The 25903-nt window shown below is 50.0% G+C and overlaps 1 protein-coding gene across 3 annotated transcripts in view; it reads left to right on the top strand.

The window, feature by feature from the left end:
• The window catches only part of MED15 (mediator complex subunit 15), a 62780-nt gene that overhangs the window by 17424 nt on the left and 19453 nt on the right, over positions 1-25903 (top strand). For all 3 annotated transcript variants that reach the window (XM_068563764.1, XM_068563762.1, XM_068563763.1), the window contains exons 2-4: positions 9317-9404; positions 24129-24180; positions 25618-25647. In XM_068563764.1, the coding sequence (XP_068419865.1) occupies positions 9317-9404; positions 24129-24180; positions 25618-25647 (170 nt within the window). The remainder of the gene's footprint in view (positions 1-9316; positions 9405-24128; positions 24181-25617; positions 25648-25903) is intronic.

Here is a 25903-nt window from a genome sequence, read left to right as displayed (position 1 = left end):
TTTGATTTCTTCAGTGATCTCTTGGTTATTTAGTAACGTATTGTTTAACCTTCATGTGTTTGTGTTTTTTACATTTTCTTCCCTGTAATTGATTTCTAATCTCATAACGTTGTGGTTGGAAAAGATGCTTGATATGATTTCAATTTTCTTAAATTTACCGAGGCTTGATTTGTGACCCAAGATGTGATCTATCCTGGAGAATGTTCCATGTGCACTTGAGAAGAAAGTGTAATCTGCTGTTTTTGGGTGGAACGTCCTATAAATATCAATTAAATCTATCTGGTCTATTGTGTCATTTAAAGCTTGTGTTTCCTTATTAATTTTCTGTCTGGATGATCTGTCCATTGGGGTAAGTGAGGTGTTAGAGTCCCCCACTATTATTGTGTTACTGTCGATTTCCTCTTTTATAGCTGTTAGCAGTTGCCTTATGTATTGAAGTGTTCCTGTGTTGGGTGCATATATATTTATAATATGGATTGATCCCTTGATCATTATGTAGTGTCCTTCCTTGTCTCTTGTAACATTCTTTATTTTAAAGTCTATTTTATCTGATATTGAGTATTGCTACTCCAGCTTTCTTTTGATTTCCATTTGCATGGAATATCTTTTTCCATCCCCTCACTTTCAGTCTGTATGTGTCCCTAAGTCTGAAGTGGTTCTCTTGTAGACAGCATATAGATGGGTCTTGTTTTTTTTTTTTTTAATTAATTAATTAATTTATTTATTTATTTATTTTTAGCTGTGGTGGGTCTTCGTTTCTGTGCGAGGGCTTTCTCTAGTTGCGGCGAGCGGGGGCCACTCTTCATTACGGTGCACGGGCCTCTCACTATCGCGGCCTCTCTTGTTGTGGAGCACAGGCTCCAGACGCGCAGACTCAGTAGTTGTGGCTCACGGGTCCAGTTGCTCCGCGGCATGTGGGATCTTCCCAGACCAGGGCTTGAACCCGTGTCCCCTGCATTGGCAGGCAGATTCTCAACCACTGCACCACCAGGGAAGCCCTGGGTCTTGTTTTTGTATCCATTCAGCGAACCTGTGTTTTTTGATTGGAGCATTTAATCCATTCACGTTTAAAGTAATTATTGATATATGTTCCTATTACCATTTTCTTAATTGTTATGGGTTTGTTTCTGTAGGTCCTTTTCTTCTCTTGTGTTTCCCAATTAGAGAAGTTACTTTAGCATTTGTTGTAGAGCTGGTTTGGTGGTGCTGAATTCTCTTAGCTTTTGCTTGTCTGTAAAGCTTTTGATTTCTCTGTCGAATCTGAATGAGATCCTTGCCAGGTAGAGTAATCTCGGTTGTAGTTTCTTCCTTTTCATCACTTTAAATATATCATGCCACTCCCTTCTGGCTTGTAGAGTTTCTGCTGAGAAATCAGCTGTTAACCTTATGGGAGTTCCCTTGTATGTTATTTGTCGTTTTTCCCTTGTTGCTTTCAATAATTTTTCTTTGTCTTTAATTTTTGCCAATTTGATTACTATGTGTCTTGGCATGTTTTTCCTTGGATTTATCCTGCCTGGGACTCTCTGTGCTTCCTGGACTTGGGTGGCTATTTCCTTTCCCATGTTAGGGAAGTTTTCAACTATAATCTCTTCAGATATTTTCTCGGGTCCTTTCTCTCTCTCTTCTCCTTCTGGGACCCCCTGTATTGTGAATGTTGTTGTGTTTAATGTTGTCCCAGAGGTCTCTTAAGCTGTCTTCATTTCTTTTCATTCTTTTTTCTTTATTCTGTTCCGTGGCAGTGAATTCCAGGTCACTTGTCTGTTCTTCTGCCTCAGTTATTCTGCTATTGATTCCTTCTAGTGTATTTTTCATTTCAGTTATTGTATTGTTCATCTCTGTTTGTTTGTTCTTTAATTCTTCTAGGTGTTCTTTAATTCTTCTAGGTCTTTGTTAAACATTTCTTGTATCTTCTTGATCTTTGCCTCCATTCTTTTTCCGAGGTCCTGGATCATCTTCACTATCATTATTCTGAATTCTTTTTCTGGAAGGTTGCCTATCTCCACTTCATTTAGTTGTTTTTCTGGGATTTTATCTTGTTCCTTCATCTGGTACATAGTCCTCTGCCTTTTCATCTTGTCTATCTTTCTGTGAATGTGGTTTTTGTTCCATAGACTGCAGGATTGTAGTTCTTCTTGCTTCTGCTGTCTGCCCTCTGGTGGATGAGGCTATCTAAGAGGCTTGTGCAAGTTTCCTGATGGGAGGGACTGGTGGTGGGTAGAGTTGGGTGTTGCTCTGGTGGGCAGAGCTCAGTAAAACTTTAATCCACTTGTCTGCTGATGGGTGGGGCTGGTTTCCCTCCCTGTTGGTTGTTTGGCCTGAGGCGACCCAACACTGGAGCCTACTCGGCTCTCTGGTGGGACCAATGGTGGTCTCTGGGAGGGCTCATGCCAAGGAGCACTTCCCAGAACTTCTGCTGCTAGTGTCCTTGTCCTCATGGTGAGCCACAGCCACCCCCCGCCTCTGCAGGAGACCCTCCAACACTAGCAGGTAGGTCTGGTTCAGTCTCCTATGGGGTCACTGCTCCTTCCCCTGGGTCCTGATGCGCACACTACTTTGTGTGTGCCCTCCAAGAGTGGAGTTTCTGTTTCCCCCCAGTCCTGTTGAAGTCCTGCAATCAAATCCCGCTAGCCTTCAAAGTCTGATTCTCTAGGAATTCCTCCTCCTGTTGCTGGACCTCTAGGTTGGGAAGCCTGACGTGGGGCTCAGAACCTTCACTCCAGTGGGTGGGCTTCTGTGATATAAGTGTTCTCCAGTTTGTGAGTTACCCACCCAGCAGTTATGGGATTTGATTTTATTGTGATTGTGCCCCTACTGCCGTCTCACTGTGGCTTCTCCTTTGTCTTTGGTTGTGTGGTATCTTTTTTGGTGAGTTGCAGTATCGTCCTGTCGATGATCGTTCAGCAGTTAGTTGTGATTCTGGTGCTCTCGCAAGAGGGAGTGAGCGCAAGTCCTTCTACTCCGCCATCATGAACCAATCTCTGACCCTCTTTTTATTTTATCTTATATCTCCTGTTTTCCATCTCTTTTACCTCCTTTTTTCCATCTCTTTGTCTTCTAGCTCTGCTGTGTGGGAGATTTCTTCAATTTTATCTCTGACCCTTTGCTGCTAACATCTAATAGGCTTTTATTTGTAAGAACTTTTTTTTTTCTGTAATCTGACTTTTCTGGTTTTATAGCATCTTGTTCTTGTTAAATGGATGCTTTGTCTTATCTACTTGGATACTAAGATAGTTTCTGTTTTCTTCTTCCTGCTGAGTTTCTCGCAGGGTCTTTATCTGCCATGTTAGGTGTCTGGGAGCCCTTGGTTGGCTGCTCACTCTCATATCGGAGCACTGTGAAGGCAACTGGAAATTAGACCCGCAGGTTCAGTCCCCCTTTCCAACCTGGAGGTTCATATCTCGTTTAATTTTATTTTTAAAATGAAATTATTGCAAGGAACGTATTTGGATTATGACTTAAGCTAGTACCTCACCCATCATGTGGTTCTGTTCTTCTGCAGATGGATTTCCTCTTTTCAGAGAGCCAGACCTTACATTGGAACCTGTATTCTTTTTTTAATTAATTTATTTGTTTTTGGCTGTGTTAAGTCTTCGTTTCTGCGCGCAGGCTTTCTCTAGTTGTGGTGAGTGGGGACTACTCTTCGTTGTAGTGCGTGGGCTTCTCATTGCTGTGGCTTCTCTTGTTGCGGAGTACGGGCTCTAGGCACGCGGGCTTCAGTAGTTGTGGCACGTGGGCTCAGTAGTTGTGGCTCGCAGGCTCTAGAGCGCAGGCTCAGTAGTTGTGGCGCATGGGCTTCATTGCTCCGCGGCATGTGGGACCTTCCTGGACCAGGGCCGGAACCCATGTCCCCTGCATTGGCAGGCGGATTCTTAACCACTGCGCCACCAGGGAAGTCCTGGAACCTGTATTTTTTTATTCTGACTGATCCTTTATCATCCTCCTCTCCAACAAATTCCCGAGTTTTAAAAAATTTGGTGCCTCAGAGAGTATAATATTTTGGGAGACAAACCAAAGGAAATATAGGTCCTTTCTCACTTGAAAATATGAAACCCATAGATGTAGTGAGAATTTGTCAAAGTTGTGTTTCCCTCTCAGGGCCAGTGTGGTGATTTGTTTTCCTCTGGTCTGTCTTCACCTCCTGTCTCGTCTGGAGGCAGGCTCCCAGAATTCCTTGGCACTGGGCAGGCAGAGAAGCTTTGGGCTGGCCACATCTGTGGGATGCATGGGCCCAACTGGCATTTAGGGAGGGTGGGACAGTTCTCTCTTGTGCTGACCTGAGCTGTGCTTTACCAAACAGACATCATCTGGGGCTGTGCCACAAGTGTGGGGAGCTCATCCCCAGACACACAGGCCTTGGCTGAGAGTGGGATGGGGGCTGCCCTCAGCACCCCTCCTCAGACGTCAGGGCAGGGCTTGAGCTGCTGAGGTTCAGGTACCTTTTTCTTATCTCTCTGGTTGGTGGCTGATAAAAATGTGGGAGGAATCTGTTTTCCATTTGGTAAAATCTTTTCCGCTTTTTGGCGTTTACTTTGGGTGATGTGCTTAGGAAAGCCTTCCTCCTCCTGATGTTGGGTATGTAACTGCCCTCTTGTTGTCTTCCGGTACTTTTGTGGTTTGGGATCTTACACTGGGTGAAGGGTTGCACACACCAGCTGCAGCCTCCTGTCCCAGTTTGGTGAACAGACTGCACACACAGGCGGTACTTCACCAGGAAGCTTCTCCTCGAGGGTGGGGCAGGGCTGACAAAAACTTCCGTCCATGAGAGGCCAGTTGGTTGATGGGTGTCATGGTTCTCAAATCAGGGGAAGATTCCTCTGGGCAGAATGAAAGTCTTTGGGTGGGTGGAGGGCATCCCGTCCACCTGAGGCCAGGAGTTTAGACACCGGTCCAGAGCCAAGAAGCTTGGGATCCTGGGAACTCAGCCTCCGTTGGACCCGGGGAGGCAGCATTGAGGAGGGTGGGGTCAGGAGAGAAGGGAACATGGGTGGGAGAGTCAGGCGAGACTGTTCTCTGACTGATTTCCTTAACACCCTGGTGCTTCCTGTGCCAGTGTGCCTGATGATGTTACTGCTGTAATCCTCAGGACGACCCCGTGAGGTGGCACTGTCACCGTCCTCCTTCTGTAGGAGAAGACACACAGGCACCTCAAGGTGGCGCCTCCCTTGGGGATCACTGGCGGGGGCGGGGTGGTGGGCAGCGAGGGCAGACGGGAGCCTGAGCGCACGTTGAGCTTACATACAGGCGCACCTGCCCAGGGACACACAGTGGGCTGGGTGTTTGCCTTTCCTCTGCAGATTCCAATGTCGGGGATGAGGACTGGACTCCAGTCGACAAATTGAGTTTCCCACTTTGGAGACAGGGCAGAGGTGAGGAGGAGCAGGTGTGCTGAGGCTGGACCTTCTGAGCATCCTTTATAGAGAGGATGTGCCTGGGGGTGGAGTGCCTCCAGGACCCAGAGCTGGCCAGTGGCCAGGGTGGAACTTGATCCCCGGTCTGTGTGTTCTGTACAAGTGATCGGAGCCCAGGCCTTCCCTTCTCTGCTTTCTGCCAGGTCCGTCTGCCCAGCACAGGCCTTTCCCCAAGCCCCCTGGCCTCTACCACTGGGACGTGCCTGTGCCAGGCTTGGTGTCCCCCGAGCCTGCCACAGCAGTTCTGGGTTCTGCATGTCGTGTCCGTCAAAGTACATGGTGTCGCCACCCCTCATGTTACAAAAAATTGACACGGATGACCTCCTGCAGCACGCACAGGTGGATGCCACGGTCTGTCCTCCAGGTGTTCGTGGGACAGACAGGAAGCCAGCGATTTCCACAGGAGGTGCCATGGGTGTGGTCAGAGTGACCACAGGGTTTCCGTGAGGCAGAGATTAGGGGTGCTGTGTAAGTACAAGGTCGGAGGGCCCAGCGGGCAGGGCTAGGGAGAGAGCCGCCCTGGGAGAACGAGCAGAGTGGGTGAGGGAGGGGAGGGGGCTCCTCGCTGGACGGGCTGCCTCCCTTGCTGCTGAAGAGGGAGGCCCTTGAGGCAGGCGGGACATGGACTTGGACAGAGGCTTGGGGAGCTGGCAGAGGGGGTGGGGATGGGAGTGGGGCCTGGAGACAGAGGCCACCACAGGGATGGCCACAGGTGCGGTGTGACATGCGGTGAGGATTGAACTGCAGGGAATGGCGTTCAGAATCGGGAAACGAAGAGGAGGCTCCCGGGCATCCCGTCTGGACCATTGCGGGGCACAGAGCTCAGGCTGCTGGGTGTTTTCTTTGTGTGTCACTGCAGGTGGGGTCTGGGCTCCAGGTGCGGGACTCACGGGGCCTGGGTGGTGGGTCAGGTCTGGACCAGAGACCAGTGGAGCTCTGCCTGGCAGACGGGTGGCTGTGGAGCAGGGGCAGCCCCCCCAACCTCTCCCACCCCCAGGTGCCTTGTGGAGCCTGGGTCTCAGTGGGGGCTGCATGCTCTCAGCCCCCAATCATCTTGTCAGGGCTGGTCCGCCCAGGCCGTGGCCTGCAGACAGCCCTTCTGTCTCTCATGGTACTGATGCCTCCCTGACGGCCGCCAAGGTACTGGACCTGTGGCCGGGGTCTCGCCTGTGGGACAGACCACGTGCTCACGTTCCTCCCTCCGGGGCTCTGAGGCTGTCCCTCTGCCCCGGTTGTGCTAGTTTGACTGCGTTTATTGACAGTCGCCAGCAGGGGCCTGTTATCTGGGGGCGGAGGCCCAGGAGCCCTGGGTCCTGAGTGCGAAGGAGGGAGCCGAGGGAGCCGGCACCTGTGCAGGCGCGTGAGATGCAGTACGTCGTGGTCAGAGCCCGGATGGTGGACGGCGCCTCTGACAAAATGCTGAGGTGGCCGAAAATGACAGGACAGGCCCTTTCCTTGGGGGAAAGCGGAGGATTAGAACAGCAGAACTGCCTGCTTCCTTTTTTGTCTCATCTTCTATTTTATGGAGTATCATCTGCAGACTGGAAACAGGAGCAAGAACGTTTTTTGTTTTTTGTTTTTTTTAATTTTTGGCCGTGCCGCACGGTATGTGGGATCTTAGTTCCGTGACGGGGGATCAAACCTGTGCCCCCTGCAGTGGAAGCACAGAATCTTAACCACTGGACTGCCAGGGAAGTCCCAAGAGCAAGAACATTTTTAACAGTATGGTTTGCAGAACTGAGAACAGTGTTCAGGATGCCTGTCAGTTCTCCTGTTCGGGCGGCGCTGCGGGCGCAGTGGGGACGTGGCTGGTGCTCCTGGCAGAGCCTTCCCCCCGCCCCTGCCGTGAGACCCCTTCCCTGAGCACGGTGAGCACAAGCACGCTGAGACCACCAGGCAGAGCTGGGTGGTTACCCAGGCCCTGCTGCCTGCTGCTTGTGTTCCATTCTTGCTTGTCCACAGACACCTGTTTCTGGCCTCCTGTGTAGTCGATGCTCTTCGGGCTCTGAGTCACTAACAGCCGGTGCCCGTGCGTCCCCATCGTCTGTGGCGTTGCCCTGACCACGACAGGCCAGGGCTCCTGCTCCAGCAGATCCGGTGTCTTCGGGCCTGGAGAGGTCCCTCCACCACGAAGCCCAGGTCTGTCTTGTCTTTGCGGACGTGCCAGGGTCTCTGCTGTGGGCAAGATGCAGTGTCTGCGGGGGGCCTGCAAGCCTGCCCCCTTCAGAGTTGTTGCCAGCAGCTCGGAGGACCACTTGTCACCAGCTAGGCGCCTGGCCAAGCCCCCAGGTCTGCTGCTCGTGGCGCAGGGCCCTCTGCGCCCTCTTGGCCTCTCTGCGCTTCACCTGGCTCCTGGGGCCTCCTCCCAACCAGCCGCCAGCCGTCACGGCCCCCTCACGTGTCCACCGCTGTCCTCAGGGTTGCCCCAGTGGTCCACGGCTCTGTGGCCCTCAGCTTCGGGCAAGCCTCTGTGGCAGGGTTAGCCTCACACGGCTGTTGGAGGAGGGATGGGGGCGCTGGGGAGACCCCCCCCCTTGAAGACAGGTCTGCTCAGTCACTTGTCGGAGATGCTCTAGGACTCAGAACCCACGTCCGCGCGTGGGGCGCCTGCCCCGCTGGCCTCAGCCCCTGCGTGCCGGGTCCCCCTGCCCTGTCAGGGTCTCGCCTTGTTCTCCTGCATCCTTCCTTTTGCCTCTCTTTGATCCTGGTCACACGTCCCCTCGTGCGAGCGTCTGCTCCACTCTGGATGCTTCTCCAGTGGGAACCCGTTGCTGCCTCCTGGCCCTGGTGCAGGCTCAGGGAAGCAGGCGGGAGGTGGGGGCTCTGGCCTCACGTGCGGAATCTGGCAGTGTGGTGGCTCAGCAGCATTTTATCTTTCTTTATACGTTAGTACAGATTTGTCCATCTCTTAGCATTTAGCCTCTTGTCTGGGGTTTCTCTCGGGATCACAAATGTGGTCCTGCAGCCCATGTGCATGCTCTTTCAGTACCCGGGGTGTGTGTGTGTTTGGAGCCATCAGAAAGCCTTCCAGTACCAGCTGGACTAGACTTGTTGGATTCCCTGGGGGGAGGGGCATCTTTATCAGTGAGCCCAGCGCTGGGAAGACAGGCCGGGAGACCCATCCTGCGGAGAAGAAGGCGAGCTGTGAGCAGAGGGTCCAGGCCTGGGGGGGACCCGAGCCTGAGGGGCTCCTTCCTTTCTAACAAATGCTCACCTATCCTTACCTTCGTCCGGGGGTTGGTGGGGGGGGAATGTGTGCTACCACCCAGAGGAGCTCGGGCTTAGCCGTGTGCAGCAGAGCATCATGTGATGAAAACCTGGGCTCACATTCCGTCTCTTGCCATGCATGTGTTGGCATTTGTGTGGTCTGTCTCCTGCCCCCAACTGGAAGTTGTTGAGGTCGGGCTCATCTCCTTGGTCCCACTGGGAAGACCTGCGTGTCCAACACAGGGACCTTTGCCTTGGGAGGGACTGAGAGGTGACTGGCATGGCCCCTCTGTTCCACCAGAGGAGGCTTCCAGAGTAAGGGTCCCACTGCTCTTGATGCCAGAGTTGGGTGGGGGCTCAGGTCACGCAGAGGGCAGGAAATGGAGGCCGGCTGGCCGCCCTGTTGTTTAATGTGCTGCTTGTGAGCAGCCTCTGGGCCTGGCCTCTCTGCCCACTCAAGCTGGGTGGCTGCTTTGTTTCATGGTGACCGCCTTTCCTGTTCCTTCCATCTCGTGGCGCTGCCCGCCTTCTCCTTTACTCAGCTGCCTTTCATCGCTGTGCTGAGAGCCCCTCCCTTTGTGCTTCTCCTGGGCCTCAACCAGGCTGGTGGGCCAGGCCACACCCGTGGGCCCCGGGCAGCTGCTGTGTGGGCCTGCTGGCCAGGGAGCCTGTGTCAACATCTCTCCTCCTTTGTGTTCCAGAGAGGATGCCATGAGGAAAGCTGGCGTGGCCCACAGTAAATCCAGCAAGGACATGGAGAGCCACGTGTTTCTGAAGGCCAAGACCCGGGTAAGGCCCTGGGGGGTGGCCCCCTGTGGGGACGCTGCTGGAGGGCAGGGTGCCAGGCCATGGGGATGGGGTGGCTGCTCACTGTTGGGTGGCACTCTGTGGGAAGATCCTGTGTCTGTGGTACAGGTGCGGGAGGGGATTGGGTGGGCATCCAGGATGCAGGCGCAGCCTCCGATCCCAGACCTTGCTGTTGGCACCCCCATTCATGGTCAGCTCCCGTGAATCCTGTAGGGCGCTCCCTCGGGCCCCGGTGGTCCCTGTGGACAGTGCTCTGAGTAAGAACCGCTCTGTCCTCAGGCTCAGCCCTCCTGGGGGTCAGGGCCCTGACGGGTGGGCCTGGAAGTGTTCCTGTCCCCTTTTGTTAAATGATGCAGGTGATGCTCGTGGAGGGTGAGGCCTTGGTGAGGACGAGGCTTAGGAACGTCACAGGTGGAGTGGTTGGGGTGCGTTTCCTGTGTGAGCTCTCGCGTGAACTGGGCATCGCCACGGGCTTCACGTGACCACCTCCTGTCATCTGTGCTCTCGCCTTGGGGTAGAGCTGCTTGTAGAAATGAAACAGAACAGGCACAAAGAAGCAAGCGGCTTGTCTGGGTTACCTGGCTCTTGCAGGGCGGGCTGTGTCTGCTGCACCAGTTCTGCCGAGCACCTGGTGCCCGAGCGTGGTGCTGGAGCTCTAAGACCTACTGTGTGTCAAGAATCAAAAACAGGGACTTCCCTGGTGACGCAGTGGTTAAGAATCTGCCTGCAAATGCAGGAGACACGGGTTCGAGCCCTGGTCTGGGAAGATCCCACATGCCGTAGAGCAAGTAAGCCTGTGTGCCACAGCTACTGAGCTTGCGCTCTAGAGCCTGAGCACCGCAACTACTGAGCCTGTGTGCTGCAACTGCTGAAGCCCGTGCACCTAGAGCCTGTGCTCTGCAACAAGATAAGCCACCACAATGAGAAGCCCACGCATCGCAACGAAGAGTAGCCCCCACTCACCGCAACTAGAGAAAGCCCGCATGCAGCAACAAAAACCCAGCGCAGCCAAAAAAAATACATAAATAGATAAATTTTTTTTAAAAAAAGAAGAGGAAAAAAAAGAATCAAAAGCAGATACTATTTATGGTTGGATCCGGGTTTAGGTAAACCAACTGTCAAGATGTACAGAGGTCCGTTGGGGAAACTTAGCCTGGTCTGAGTGTTTAGATGAGGTAAACATTTTCTGAAATGGAAAGGTAGAGATGACTGGCCGGAGAGCACAGCTTCCAAGACAGAAACCGTGTGTACAGCCTGGGCTTGGAGGTCAGAGCACACCAGCATGTGTTTGTTAGCACAAGTAGGTGGAGGACGAGCAGCAGAAGCCTGTGCACTGAGGTGGGCGGGCTCGTGCTGTGGACATAGAAAATGGTAAGCGTTATATTCTCTTTTTATAACAACTTTATCAAGCTCTAATTCATACACTGTACAATTCACCCATTTAAAGTGTACAGTTCAGTGGTCTTTTAGGATCTTCACAGAGTTGTGCAACCATCACCACAATCCATTTTAGAGCATTTTCTTTTTTCTTTTTTCTTTTTTTTTTTTTTTGGCCACACCTTGCAGCTTATGGGATCTCAGTTCCCCGACCAGGGATTGAACGTGGGCCATGACAGTGAAAGCACGGAATCCTAACCACTTAGGCCCCCAGGGTACTCCCTAGAGCATTTTCTAAAGAATCTCTATACCCGTTAGCCAGCACTCCCCATTTTCCCTCAACCCTCAGTCCTAAGCAACCACTTATCTGCTTTCTGTTGCTATAGATTTGCTTATTTTGTACTTTTCATATAAATGCAGTCATAAAATATATGTTTCTGTGACTGGCTTCTTTCACTTAGCATAATATTTTTAATGTTCACCCATGAACCATGTTGTAGCATGTACTTTATTCCTTTTTATTGCCAAATAATATTCCATTGTATGGATGTACCATATTTTATTTATCCATCACCAGTTTATGGACATCTGGAGTGTTTCCACTTTTTGGCTATTATAATAATGCTGCTATGAACATTTGTGTGCAAACTTTCCTGGGGACATATGTTTCCATTTCTCTTTCCTGTATACCTAGGAAAGGAACTGCTGAATCAGATGGTAACTCTGTATTTAACCTTTTGAGGAATTGCCAGAATGTTTTCAAAGCAGCTGCACCATTTTACATTCCCACTAGGAGTGTATGAGGTTCCAGTTTCTCCATTCCTCATCAATACTTGTTACTGTTTTTTTTTTTTATTATAGCCATCATAATGAGTGTGAAGTGGTATCTAATTGTGGTTTTAATTTGCATTCCCAGATAACTTACTGTGTTTATTGGTCATTTGTATATTTTCTTTGGAGAAATGTTTATTCAGATCCTTTGCCCATTTTAAAATTGAGTTGTTGGTCTTTTTATTGCTAGATTGTAAGAACTTGTTATAAATTTTGGATACAAGTCTCTTATTAGATACATAATTTGCAGATATTTGGGAGATAAGAACCTTGGTGAGGGCTTATTGAATTATTTAAACTTTCGAAATACACAACTTGTTGGTCCAGTATTATTTGTTGTCTATTGCTTTATAAGGAACTACCCCAAAATGTAGTGGCCTATAGCAATGAGTTGGTACCTGTCCTGATTCTGTGGGTCAGGACTGGGGTGATTGGAACTGCCTGGCTGGCCATTCTTCTGGTCTCACTGGTGACCTCGGCGCAGCCACATTCAGCTGGCAGCCACCTGGTGTCTCCAGCAGCATAGCCCGGGCTTCGTTACGGCACAGCGGCTGGCTTTCAAGGCAGGGGACGTGGAAGCTGTCAGTCCCCTGAAGTCCTAGAACATCGCTGGGTCACAGCAAGTCCTAAGGCCAGTGTGGAGTCTGGGGAGGGAGTCGCCGTCACCTTCTCTGTGCGCTGCGGCCTGTGCATCCAGGGAGGCCAGCGGTTGTTGGCTGCCATCTTGGAGACTGGCCACCACAGAGACCCTCCCAGCAGCTGAAGAATAAGCCTTCCATTCCGAGGGGGCGACTGGCAGCACAACAGCCCCTGTCACTGTCCTCGTCTCTCCTTACTGCAGCCCACACCACACCTTAGCAATTTCAGTTGCATTTCCTTTGGTCAGGCTGGTTCTAAATCCCTAACTTCAAGAGGAGGCCCTGACTATTTGGAAGAGAGGTATTTATAGAGAGGTCTGGGAAGTTTCCTGTGTCATTTTTAGAGACAGACTTTCTGCTTGGACACTGCTGTCCGATGTCCAGCTTATTAGTCCTGCTCAAGCCCCACATGGAGCCTTGGGCCCCATTGTGCGGCGAGACCTTTCCTCCAGGGTGGGGCTCCAGAGGGACTCTCCAGTCAGGTGGCAGCCGGGCACACTTGTTACCTGCCCCTCCCACCTGAGACCCCATTAGAATGACTGTGAAAGAATGTAAAAGGTGGGACCCAGAGCAAAGAAAAGGATATGGAAGAGTGATTTCTCTGTTTTTAGACTCCAGGAGGGGCCGGGAGGCAGAGGAGGTCATGGAGAAGGGGCTAACCTTCTCTTGGAATCCTGGCAAGCAGGTGGGTCCAGAGGTGTCCACCCTGAAGGAAACCGGTCACCCATGGGCACCTCAGGCTGCCTGGTATACAGCCCGGGCAAGGAAGACCTTGAGCACTCTTGTCTAAAAGACCACCAGATCCAAATTGCCTGGTTGGTGCATGCTTCCAGTGTGGTGTTAGCACCCAGAGTTAAAGCTCTTCCCATTCTGTCAGGGGCTGGCCCTGGGTCTAATGGCCAGGCCCCATTGCTCCCTCTAAAGTGATGTGATGTCCCCTTGCAAGGCCCGTGAAGCAGGTACATTGCTGCTCTCCCCAGGTTGCAGACGAGGAGGCTCAGGCACACAGATGCCAGGTAACTTGCCCAGGAGGTCACACACCCTGGGGGTCTGGGGTCAGAGCCTACCCTCTTTGCTACTTGTGTTACTTCCCCCCATCTAGCAAAGCAAAAGACACCCAAACACCCACTTTAATTCTTAACATCTGAATTCCTGCAGGTGGGACTGCTCTCTGCCTAGGCAGAAACCACTTTCCCTGGGGGTGGTGGGTGGTATAATAATAGCAGCTCTAAGTACTCTGCAGATTCAGGAAGGTTTGGCATCTGCTGGATGAGAGCACAGCCAGGGATCCCAGGACCTCCGCGTCGGCACCTGCAGCGGCAGTGCATAGAGGCTTATTACAGCTGGGTGCATTGCTGAACATGTGCTTATCGCTTGGTTGTTTTTAAATTAAGCTTATATGTTAAACACACATCAGCTGGTTTTTTTTTAAAGGAATTCCTTTATTTTTATTTTTTATTTATTTAGTTATTTATTTTTAGCTGTGTTGGGTCTTCGTTTTCTATGCGAGGGCTTTCTCCAGTTGTGGCAAGCGGGGGCCACTCTTCATCGCGGTGCGCGGGCCTCTTACTATTGTGGCCTCTCTTGCTGCGGAGCACAAGCTCCAGACGCGCAGGCTCAGTAGTTGTGGCTCACGGGCCTAGTTGCTCCACGGCATGTGGGATCTTCCCAGACCAGGGCTCGAACCCGTGTCCCCTGCATTGGCAGGCAGATTCTCCACCACTGCGCCACCAGGGAAGCCCACATCAACTGTTTTGCACGTTGTTTAGTATTATGCAGAAGTAGTGCATGTCTCTGGTTTACAGCGGTAAACACTGAGTCCCCACGGTGGGGGCCAAGGTGAAACCCAGAGACCAGGAGGCCGAGAGCGTCAGAACTGGGAAGTGACCTGGAGGCTAATTAGAGGAGGGCTGAGGGGCACAAGCAGCTGCTGGAATAAGAGGGCAAGAGCACAGCCTGGGGAGAGCGGGAAGAGGCCGTGCACATCTGATGAAGGAGACTCTCTCCTACCTTCAGCCCTTTTTACGGACCTCGCAAGCCCAGGGTTGGCCTTTTGACTGAAACCGAATACGTCTTCTGCTATCTCTGTTTAATCAGGGACAGCTATTGGAGGAGAAAAGCACAAGTGTATATAGTGAAAACGGCAAACCGCATGAAAAGACTAGCATTTTCTGAACAACTGCTGAGACCTGCTAGAAAGGCCTGGGTGTGGCCAGTTTTGACAGGTCCAGGGCTGTGCTCCTGCCCTCTGCCATTTGTGGGGTGACAGCCAGGCCTCCTCCTGCACTACCCGGCGTCGGCGTGCTTGCTCGGAGGCCTCCTCAGAAATTCTGCTTCTTTGGTTTTCATTCGCTCCGTTTTCACTTGCACGTACTGAGGAGCTGAGAGAGTACAGAGACTCCGTGTAGTCCTCGTGACTTTCTCCAGTTCAGCTGTGAAGAACACGAGGTGTGGGGCAAGTCAGCGGTAGCATGGGGAGCTAGCTTGCTTTCTTTCGATCTTATTTTTTAATTTAAACTGGGTAAGGAACCCACTGTCATTTGTTTTATTATTTATTTTTTGTATGTTTAAAATATTTTATAATGTATAAGGGTAAAATTTTAAAATACGTGAATCACAGCACAATACTTACCAAAGGTCCCATGTTGCTGAGAACACTGGCTCTGGAGTGCCTGCTCTGGGAATTGATACATTTTTCAAGTATGAGGAAAAGTTTCTAACAGACTTTGTAGAAACTGACAAAATGATACTAAGGAAACTCAAGGGACCCAGCATAGCCAGAACAATCTTGGAAAAGAACAAATGGTGCTGGGACATCTGCTGGATTACCACATGTATGATATTGAGGTGGGACCCCAGTCTCATACCATATACCAACATTAACTCAAAATGGATCAAAGACCTAAGAACTAAAACTGTAAAACTTTTATTTTTTTATTAATTTATTTTTGGCTGCATTGGGTCTTCGTTGCTGTGCACAGGCTTTCTCTAGTTGCGGTGAGCCGGGGCTACTCTTTGTTGGGGTGCGCGGGCTTCTCATTGCGGAGGCTTCTCGTTGCAGAGCACGGGCTCTAGGCGCGTGGGCTCAGTAGTTGTGGCTTGTGGGCTCTAGAGCTCAGGCTCAGTAGTTGTGGCGCACCAGCTTAGTTGCTCCACGGCATGTGGGATCTTCCCGCACCAGGGTTTGAAGCTGTGTCCCCTGCATTTGCAGGCGGATTCTTAACCACTGCGCTACCAGGGAAGTCCTAAAACTGTAAAATTTTTAGAAGAAAACATAGGCATGAATCTTTGTGACCTCAGATTAGGCAATGGTTTCTTACATGTGACACCAAAAGCACAGGCAACAAAAGAAAACATAGATTAATTTGACTTCATCGAAATTAAACAGTATTGTGCATCAAAGGATACCATCAAGAGAGTGAAAAGACAACCTATGGGGCTTCCCTGGTGGCGCAGTGGTTAAGAATCCGCCTGCCAATGCAGGGGACATGGGTTCGAGCCCTGGTCCAGGAGGATCCCACATGCCGCGGAGCAACTAAGCCTATGTGCCACAACAACTGAAGCCCGCACGTCTAGAGCCCATGCTCCGCAACAAGAGAGGCCACCGCAATGAGAAGCCCACACACCGCGACGAAGAGTGGCCCCTGCTCGCTGCAACTAGAGGAAGCCCACAAGCAGCAACGAAGACCCAATGCAGCCAAAAATAAATAAAATAAATAAATCAAAAAAAAAAAAAAAGACAACCTATGGAATGGGAGAAGATATTTGAAAATCAAATATCTGATGATATCTGATGAGGGACTGGTATCTGAGTATATAAAGAACTGCAACTCAACAACAACAACAAAAGAAACCAAACAACCTAATTCAAAAATGGGCAAAGAACTTGAATAGACATTTCTCCAGAGAAGATATATTGGGTTGGCTAAAAAAGTTCGTTTTTTTTTCCGTAAGATGGCTCTAGTAGCGCTTAGTTGTCTTTAACTTCATTCAAAACAATCTTGTTAGATTGTATTGTGACAGCTGTCATATCAGCGTGCATTTAAAAAGAACTTTACAAAATTGGAGAATTTTTGTGTAGCCATTTTAATATTGAAGATGGAAGAAAAACAACATTTTTAAAATTGTTTTATTATGCTTTATTACTTCAAGAAAGGTAAAAATGCAACTGAAATGCAAAAAAATATTTGTGCAATGTATGGAGAAGGTGCTGTGACTGATCAAACGTGTCAAAAGTGGTTTGCGAAGTTTCATGCTGGAGATTTCCCGCTGGACGATGCTCCACGGTCGGGTAGACCAGTTGAAGTTGATAGCGATCAAACTGAGACATTAATTGAGAACAATCAATGTTATACCATGCAGGAGATAGCTGACATACTCAAAATACCCAAATCAAGCGTTGAAAATCATTTGCATCAGCTTGGTTATGTTAATCGCTTTGATGTTTCGGTTCCACATAAGTTAAGCAAAAAAAACCTTCTTGACCATATTTCCACATGTGATTCTCTATTTAAATGTAGCGAAAACGTTTTGTTTTTAAAACAAATTGCGACGGGATGAAAAGTGGATACTGTACAATAATGTAGAATGGAAGAGATCAGTGGGGCAAGCGAAATGAACCACCACCAACCACACCAAAGGCCGGTCTTCATCCAAAGAAGGTGATGTTGTGTATATGGTGGGATTGGAAGGGAGTTCTCTATTATGAGCTACTTCTGGAAAACCAAACGATTAATTCCAACCAGTACTGCTCCCAATTAGACCAACTGAAAGCAGCATTCAATGAAAAGTGTCCGGAATTAGTCAACAGAAAACGCATAATCTTCCATCAGGATAACGCCAGACTGCACGTTTCTTTGATGACCAGGCTAAAACTGTTACACCTTGGCTGGGAAGTTCTGATTCATCCACCATATTCACCAGACATTTGCACCTTTGGATTTACATTTATTTCAGTCTTTATAAAATTCTCTTAATGGAAAAAATTTCAATTCCCTGGAAGACTGTAAAAGACACCTAGAACAGTTCTTTGCTCAAAAAAATAAAAAGTTTTGAGGGACTTCCCTGGTGGTGCAGTGGTTAAGAATCCTCCTGCCAATGCAGGGGACGTGGGTTCGATCTCTGGTCTGGGAAGATCCCACATGCCGCAGAGCAACTAAGCGCATGTGCCACAACTACTGAGCCTGCATGCCACAACTACTGAGCCCACCTGCCGCAACTACTGAGGCCCACGCACCTCGAGCCTGTGCTCCGCAACAAGAGGAGCCACCGCAATGAGAAGCCCGCTCAACAAAGAGTAGCCCCTGCTTGCCGCAACTAGAGAAAGCCTGCGTGCAGCAACGAAGACCCAATGCAGCCAAAAAATTTTTTAAAAAAGTAAAAAGTTTTGAGAAGATGGAATTATGAAGTTGCCTGAAAAATGGCAGAAGGTAGTGGAACAAAGTGGTGAATACATTGTTCAATAAAGTTCTTGGTGAAAGTAAAAAATGTGTCTTTATTTTTACTTAAAAACCAAAGGAACTATTTTGGCCAACCCAGTACAAATGGCCAAGAAGCACATGAAAGGATGCTCAGTATCACTAGTCCTTAGGGAAAGGCGAATCCAAACCACAGTGAGATACACCGTCACACTCATGATGGCTATAATAAAAAAAGATGGTAAGTATTGGTGAGAAATTGGCACCTCATATGTTGCTGGAAGGAATGTGTAGTGGAGCAGCCACTGTGGAAAACAGTGTGGTAATTCCTCAGAAATTAAACAGAGTTACCATATATGCACAGAACTTGTGCAGAAATACTCATAGCATCACTCATAATAGCCAGAAAGTGGAAACACCCAAATGTTTATCAGCTGATGAGTGGATAAAGAAAATGTGGTGTGTCTGTATAATGGACTGTTACCTGGCTGTATAATGGAATGAAGTACTGATACATGGTACAACATGGATGAACCTTGAAAACATCACGATAAGTGTAGTGAAATAGTCACAAGGGAGCATGTATTGTATGATGCATTTGTATAAAATGCCCAGAATAGGCCAATCTATAGAGGCAGTGTATTAGTTTCCTGTAGCTGCTGGACAAATTCCCACAGACTTGGAGGCTACAGTCTCTGGGCTCATGGCTTTGGCCTCTTGGCCCAAGGCTCTCCCCGGTGGTCATGTTTGCAGCCAGTAGTTTTACCAGCCTGTTTCCTGCCTGTTGACTTTGGGATTGGGAGTCTGACGCCCTTTTAAAATTTCATCCAGTCTCTCCCTTTTAGTCCAAACTGGCAGTGTTTCTGCTGGTATGACGCTCTAAACCGTGACTATGTGACATATTCATGCCATTAGACAGGAGGTTTCCCCACAGATGTTTCATCGCTGTAATTTCATCCCTATTCCTGGTGTCTGTGAGACGACTGAGATGATTCATCACATGCCTGATCTCTTTGGCACTAGCATAGTCTGTGCAACCACACCCTCAGCCTTCTCTCCAGAGCACACATTCCTACAGTGAATCTCCTAATTTTAATGTTTCTTTGTAATCTGAATAGCCTGGGAATTTCCGAAACCAAGTCCAGGTTCCTTTATGCTTAACGGTTCTTCCCTCAGTTTCTTTCTTTCCTCTCAATTTCACTGTAAGCAGCAAGAAGAAAGCAGGCCAGGACTTCCCTGGTGGCGCAGTGGTTAAGAATCCGCCTGCCAAAGCAGGGGACATGGGTTCGAGCCCTGGTCCGGGAAGATCCCACATGCTGCGGAGCAACTAAGCCCGTGCGCCACAACTACTAAGCCTGCGCTCTAGAGCCCGTGAGCCACAACTACTGAGCCCGCGTGCCACAGCTACTGAAGCCCGCGCGCTCTAGGGCCCATGCTGTGCAACAAAGAGAAGCCACTGCAATGAGAAGCCTGCGCACTGCAACAAAGAGTAGCCCCCGCTCGCCACAACTAGAGAAAGCCCATGCGCAGCAACAAAGACCCAGCGCAGCCATAAATAAATAAATAAATAAATAAATTTTTTTTAAAAAAGAGGAAAGCAGGCCAGACCTTCCACACTTTGTTTGGAAGTCTACTCAGCCAAATATCCAGGTTCATTGCTTACAAGGTCTGCCTTCCTCTCAACTAGGGTACGATTCAGCTAGACTTCCGGACACTGTATGACAGGGGTTCTCTGGGCTCTTGTTTCCAATCACACATTCCTCTTTCCCCTGAGCCCTCACCAGAAACACTTTTAACATTCACCTTTTTCCCAGCATTCTGTTCTTGCTTGCATCTTGGCCCAGAATCAGCTGTTGCTCTAAGGAGCCCTGGTTCCTTTTCGAGGGTGAAATGGTACTTGGGGCTTGCAGTGTGGGCATGGGGCTGCTCACGGCTTCTGCGCTTTTTTGTGAACAGCTAAGGAGTCATATGTTTTTGAAACAACAACCTCAAATATCAATAATTTCACATTGATATTTCCAATTACAGGGTTTTACTTTTTTAAAAAAATTTATTTATTATTTATTTATTTATTTTTGGCTGCGTTGGGTCTTCGTTGCTGCGCATGGGCTTCCTCTAGTTGTGGCGAGCGGGGGCTACTCTTCATTGCGGTGCGCGGGCTTCTCATTGCGGTGGCTTCTCTTGTTGCGGAGCCCGGGCTCTAGGCGCGCAGGCTTCAGTAGTTGTGACACGCAGGCTCAGTAGTTGTGGCTCACGGGCTCTAGAGTGCAGGCTCAGTAGTTGTGGCGCACGGGCTTAGTTGCTCCGCAGCATGTGGGATCTTCCCGGACCAGGGCTCGAACCCGTGTCCCCTGCATTGGCAGGCGGATTCTTAACCACTGCACCACCAGGGAAGTCCCCAGGGTTTTACTTTTATTTTAAACGTGTATCTGTTCTCTTTTGTGAATATCTTGGCTTCTAATGTCATTGGCATAATTACTCTAAAATACTTTCAGAATAAACAGACCAATATTAGCACTAATATTAGTAGCAAATAACAAAATGTGGAATGAAGTTTAAGATTTTTTACAGCTCTGTGTGTACTTAAAATGTACCCCTTCCCCTAAGGACATATGGTTTTTTTGTTTTGTTTGCTTTTTGTTTTTTAAAATGATCAATCAGAAGAACTCTTCCCTATGATTCTGACACCAACTTGATATCAGCTTATATGTTTGGTTGATTTTGCATTTTTAGGAATTGTACTTTTTCTTTTCTTTTTTTTTTTTTTTTAATTTTTGGCTGCGTTGGGTTTTTGTTGCTGCACGCCGACTTTCTCTAGTTGTGGTGAGCAGGGGCTACTCTTCGTTGCGGCGCGCCGGCTTCTCATTGCAGTGACTTCTCATTGCGGAGCATGGGCTCTAGGCATGCAGACTTCAGTAGTTGCGGCTCGCGGGCTCTAGAGTACAGGCTCAGTAGTTGTGGCGCATGGGCTTAGTTGCTCCACGGCATGTGGGATCTTCCCAGACCAGGGCTTGAACCCGTGTCCCCTGCATTGGCAGGCGGATTCTTAACCACTCCACCACCAGGGAAGTCCCTGTACTTTTTTCTTTTGATTTGGCTTTGTCTTCAATTTGGTAAAAGATTATATACTTGCAATGTGAAAGATGTATAACAAGGTGGGAAGTTTCATTTCCGGGCCACTTCCTGATACCTCTGGGGATTTGATTGTTGATCTGCAACATTTCTTTTTGCAGATATAAAGCAAATATACATGTTCAGATTCCCCGAGTTTTATACAAAAGGTATAACAGTGTAGCATCTAGTGTGTGGCCTGTGGCATCTTACCTGGAACATGTGTGTCCTTCCTACTGCTCCCTCCACATCCGTGAGGGGATTCGTCCTCCACCTTTGCTGTCAGGCCCTCATGCAAGACTTGTACAGGTTAGACAAAGTGTATAAACTGCAGGAAGCTTTTTTCCCACATTTCTGTCTTCTCACCTGCAAACCAGCCCGCTAGTAGTACCTGCCCCACTGGGCAGTTGGAAGAATTGAGTGTGTTAATTATCTGTAAAGCATTCAGAGCTGTGCCTGGCCCGGAGTCAGTGTGGCGTGTGAGCTGTCACTGCTGTGCTCTGGCTGTACCCAGCCTGGATGCTTGTATTTTGCTGTCAGGAGGGGGAGATGATAAAGATGGAGTGAAGATAAGGGAGGTACACGCTCCTCGGCCCATTTCTGGAACTGTCCTGGAGCGGGGGTGCCTTGGAGCAGAAGAGGGGTCATAACCTCTCTGTCTGCATGGAGGCTGGGAACTCTCACGCCCAGGGAAGCCAGTCTAGACATAGAGTAAGGCAGCCACCCTGGGGAGTCAGAGGGGGATCAGATCAGCAGGCCTGAAGCACTCTACCCTTGACGTGCTGGGTGATGTATTTACCCACAGGAGCGCCCCTTGGTGGTAGTGTGACTGACCACTCCCTGTGCCCGCTTCTCCTGTCAGGTGGTTGCTGCCCCACTCTGTTCCCTTCAGGCCTCCTCATGCTGGTCTGGTCCCCAGAGCCTGTGCTGCACCGGGCTGTGGGCAGCCTCAGTGGGTGCAGACCATGGGTGGTGCCTTGTGCCCACCTGGCTCCGAGCACTCGGTCCTGGTTCCATGCCAAGGGCTTTGGGGACATGCTCCTGAGCCCCATTTACTGTATCTTGTGTCAGAGTAAAATATCTGGTTGCTGGTTTGGTTTTTTTTTTTTTATAACTGAAGTACAGTTGATTTACAATGTTGTGTTTTATCCTGTATGGCAAAGTGATTCAGTTATACATATGTATATTTTCTATTATGGTTTATCACAGGATATTGAATATAGTTCCCTGTGCTATACCTTGTTGTTTATCCATTCTATATATAATAGTTTGCATCTGCTAACCCCAAACTCCCGGTCCATCCCTCCCCTAGCACCCCCCCACCCCCCACTCCCGGCAACCACAACTCTGTTCTCCATGTCCATGAGTCTGTTTCTGTTTCGTAGATAAGTTCATTTATCATATTTTAGATTCCACATATAAGTAATACCATATGGTATTTGTCTGACTTACTTCGCTTAGTATAACAATCTCTGGGTCCATCCACATTGCTGCAAATGGCACTATTTCATTCTTTTTTATGACTGAGTAATATTCCATTGTATATATAATGTACTACATCCTCTTTATCCATTCATCTGTCAGTGGACATTTAGGTGCTTCCATGTCTTGGCTATTGTAAATAGTGCTGATATGAACATAGGGGTGCACATATCTTTTTGAATTAGAGTTTACTCCGGATATATGCCCAGGAGTGGGATTGCAGGATCATATGGTAATTCTATCTTTAGTTTTTTGAGGAACCTCCATACTGTTTGCCATAGTGGCTGCATCAGTTTACATTCTCACCAACAGTGTTGGAGGGTTCCCTTTTCTCCAAACTCTCCAGCATTTGTTGTTTGTGGACTTTTTAATGATTTGGTTGCTTTTTAAACCTGCTTCCTCTTGCTTCACCTTTTATGGAAGTAGAAGAAGCTCAACAAATTCTTTTAAGATTTCGCCGACCCAAAAGATGGCCAAGGCCTTACTGAGACGTCAGCTCTTGACCTGGCAAGCTCCCCGTCCTTGGCCACCTCATTTCAGAGCTTCCTTTAGCCCCCGCTTTCCTTGCGCCCCACTCACCACCCTGTTGTCCTTCGAGGACCAGCCTGGTCAGGTGATCTGCGGGATCCTTTTCCTCCCAGGAATTTGTGGGGGGCATTGGGAGGGGGAGTGTTGAACACATTTCCCATGTGTCCTGTCCTTCGGTGCCTGCTCCGTGGCCTCCCTGGGCCTTTCCCCCACGTTTTCCTCTGCTGATTCCCTGGCTGAGAAAACAGTGGTGGGTGAAGTTTGAGATCAATGAGGGTTGATGGAGGTTAGAAAGTGTGCTTATGTTGTTAACATTCATCTGAGGCCCCCTTCATGTGTTTCCCTTGGAGGTGTTCTCGTGACGGCAGGTTCACTGTCTGTCCCAGGCTCACGGGCTGTCCCCTGCGGTGGGTCCTGGGCTGCGGGGGTCATCTCCTCTGGCTGCTGTTGAGTGGACTCAGTGTCATGGTGACTTAGGCGGGGGTCAAGTGAGCAGGCGGGGTGAAAGCTCTGCCCTTTCTGCCTGCCTTGCCAGAAAGATGGTCCAGCTTCTCTGAAATAAGATTTTAGTTACGAACATCCCTTCGTTGACCCCAAGACAAACTCACAGTAGTGGTTTCCCCGGAACCCCCGGAGTGAGTGTCCTTGGTTACAAAGAGGACAAATGGTGGAAGGCAGGCCCTGCTGGGAGGTTCCAGAAACGCAGCGAGAACCAAGAGGGCCCTGGGCAGTGGCCTTCACCTGCTTCCTTGAGCGGCGCTGTGCCCTCTCCCTGGGCTGTGCAGTGAATTCAGATCAGCGGGAGCTGCGGAAAGCACAGCCGGGGCGCCCAGCCAGATTTGCATGCAAATATGACGTCAGCAGTGGAAAAGCAACAGGCCGGTGTGAAAAGCGAAAGTACTTTGGTACAAATGGAGCAAAGACAAAAGCGGCCCTCCCGTGTCTACTTCTGAGATGCCCTGTGACCCTGGGCCGGCCCCTTTGCAGAAAGACGGGTGCCTGAGCCCCCTGTGGCCCTCGCCAGGGTTTACAGCAGGGCAGGGGAGCAGCGTCTCCTAGTGTCTTGGTACCTTCTTGGTTTTCTGTTTCTTTGTGCCTTTTGTTGTTCTGCGGTAGCCGAGCTCTGCCGGCCTTTCCCGGGGGGATGGATTCCAGAGGAGGTAGAGCCAAGCCGGACAAGGACAGACAGACAGGGACAGACAGACGGGGATGGCTGCCATCCCTGCCTTCAGGAGGAGCGCAGCAGGGCCAGGGTGGGAAGGGGCGTCACTCGGCCTCACTTCTGCGTCTGGGATTAAACTGCTTCCTGTTTTTACTTTTAGGATGAATACCTTTCTCTTGTGGCCAGGCTCATTATCCATTTTCGAGACATCCGTAAGTAAAACGTCACATCTCTGGGTGGTTGTGGTCGCCACGAGAGGCCGGCCAGTCTTGGCCCCAGTGCCTGAGGCAGGATGTCTGTGGACAGCGCCTGCTTTCCGGGAAGTTCTTCATGGCTTCGCATTTGTTTCCCATCCTCCCAGAGCCTCAGCCTGAAACGTGCTGATTGTGGCCTAATGGAGATGTTAGTGTCCAAGTGGTCTGGGCTGGACTGCTCTTTTTGCTTGTCTGCTTAATCTCGCTTTTGAAGGACTGCTGCTTTGATCTCTAGGCAGTTCCTGAATAAGCAGAGTCCACCCTGGAATAGACACTTCCTTCCCTGATCCCTGGTTTTTTTGACCCATGGAGGCTGGACCTAACTGTGTTCCCGTCAGGCTGGAAGCTTCTGGGGCCAGCTTTCTCCACGCCACCCTGCACTCCCTGCCCTGGTGAGGGCCCAGCCCCACAGCATCCCAGTTCCTCTCCTCCCGGTCAGGGCCGCTCAGGGCCGCTCTGGGGGGTTACAGCCACGGCGCCTCCTGCCGGCCTGCAGTGGTGTGACCACAGGAGGCAGGTTCCTCCCACTCAGCCTGTCCATGGGGCGGCTGCTCCCTGTGGCTGTCGAGACAGCTGTGGCATCAGCGTCACTCATCTCAGAGGGAGACATTGGGGACCCCAGAGTCCTTGCAGGGCCATTGCTTCTTTCCACACTAACTTTTTACCAGACTGGCCAGCAAGATGAACCTCACTTGATTTCACTTTCTTTGCTGTGTTTGGGAAGGTCCCATGGTGTTTGGAACAAGAGGAGACGCCACTAGAAGCCTGGGGCATGAGCAGCCCGGCCACGACCCCATCTGTACTGGCAAGGGCTCGGCCTTTCGGGCTCGCTGGCCCATTTGGGAGCTGGCCCTGGCACGGCTAGTGCACACAGCCCTTTGGCGGGGGCGTCCACAGCTGCCTCACCCCCGGCAGAGGGTGGAACTGTTGTGGCAGTTCCCCGCCTATCCTGGGGCTGGCTGGATCCGGCTTCTAACCAGCCTTGGACAGACTCAGTTTCCTCATCCAGAAAATGGGGATGCTGCCTCCCTCACCAGAGTGGGCTGAAAATGGAGGTGTTGTGGGCCCACTGTAGATCCCTGAAGCGCTCTTGTTTGTGGCTCGGGGCCTGTGCTAAGAGCCCCGGCCTGGGAAGGAAGGAACTAGAGGAGACCCAGCACCAGCCTCCACCTGGGGGCTGTTCTCCAGGGCCCAGGTTGACCGCGGGGTGGTTCTGCACTCTCTTGCTCCAGGCCTCCTTGTGTGTCAACGCTGCCGGGGGTGGGACACATACATGTATTCACACATGTCCTCTGGGCGAATGCCTTTAGCACTGACTTAGCGTGGAAATATATGGTTACATAAAAACTTTGTTTACTTTGGTTTCTTCTTTTTTTTTTTTTTCTTTATATATAGATAACAAGAAATCACAAGCTTCTGTCAGTGGTAAGAGTTTCTCCTTTTGGAATTAAGGTTTTTCCCAACCTTGGCTGCGGGGTAGCAGCAGTGGGATGGTGGGTGCTGCGTGTGCCTGGGGTTAAGCTGTTACTGGAGGAGGAAGTTCCCGGAGAGACGACCTCGGGTTCCTGAGAACTGCCAGCTCCCGCCCACCAGGCACCCTCCTCCTGGTGACCGTGGAGTCGGACGATACCACCCCATCCCATTCCTCCCGCAAAAAAGATGATGAAAACTCACACGATTA

This window comes from Eschrichtius robustus, chromosome 14 (assembly GCF_028021215.1).
Source record: "Eschrichtius robustus isolate mEscRob2 chromosome 14, mEscRob2.pri, whole genome shotgun sequence".
NCBI classification, from domain to species: Eukaryota; Metazoa; Chordata; class Mammalia; order Artiodactyla; family Eschrichtiidae; genus Eschrichtius; species Eschrichtius robustus.
This window is presented reverse-complemented; position numbering and strand designations above follow the sequence as displayed.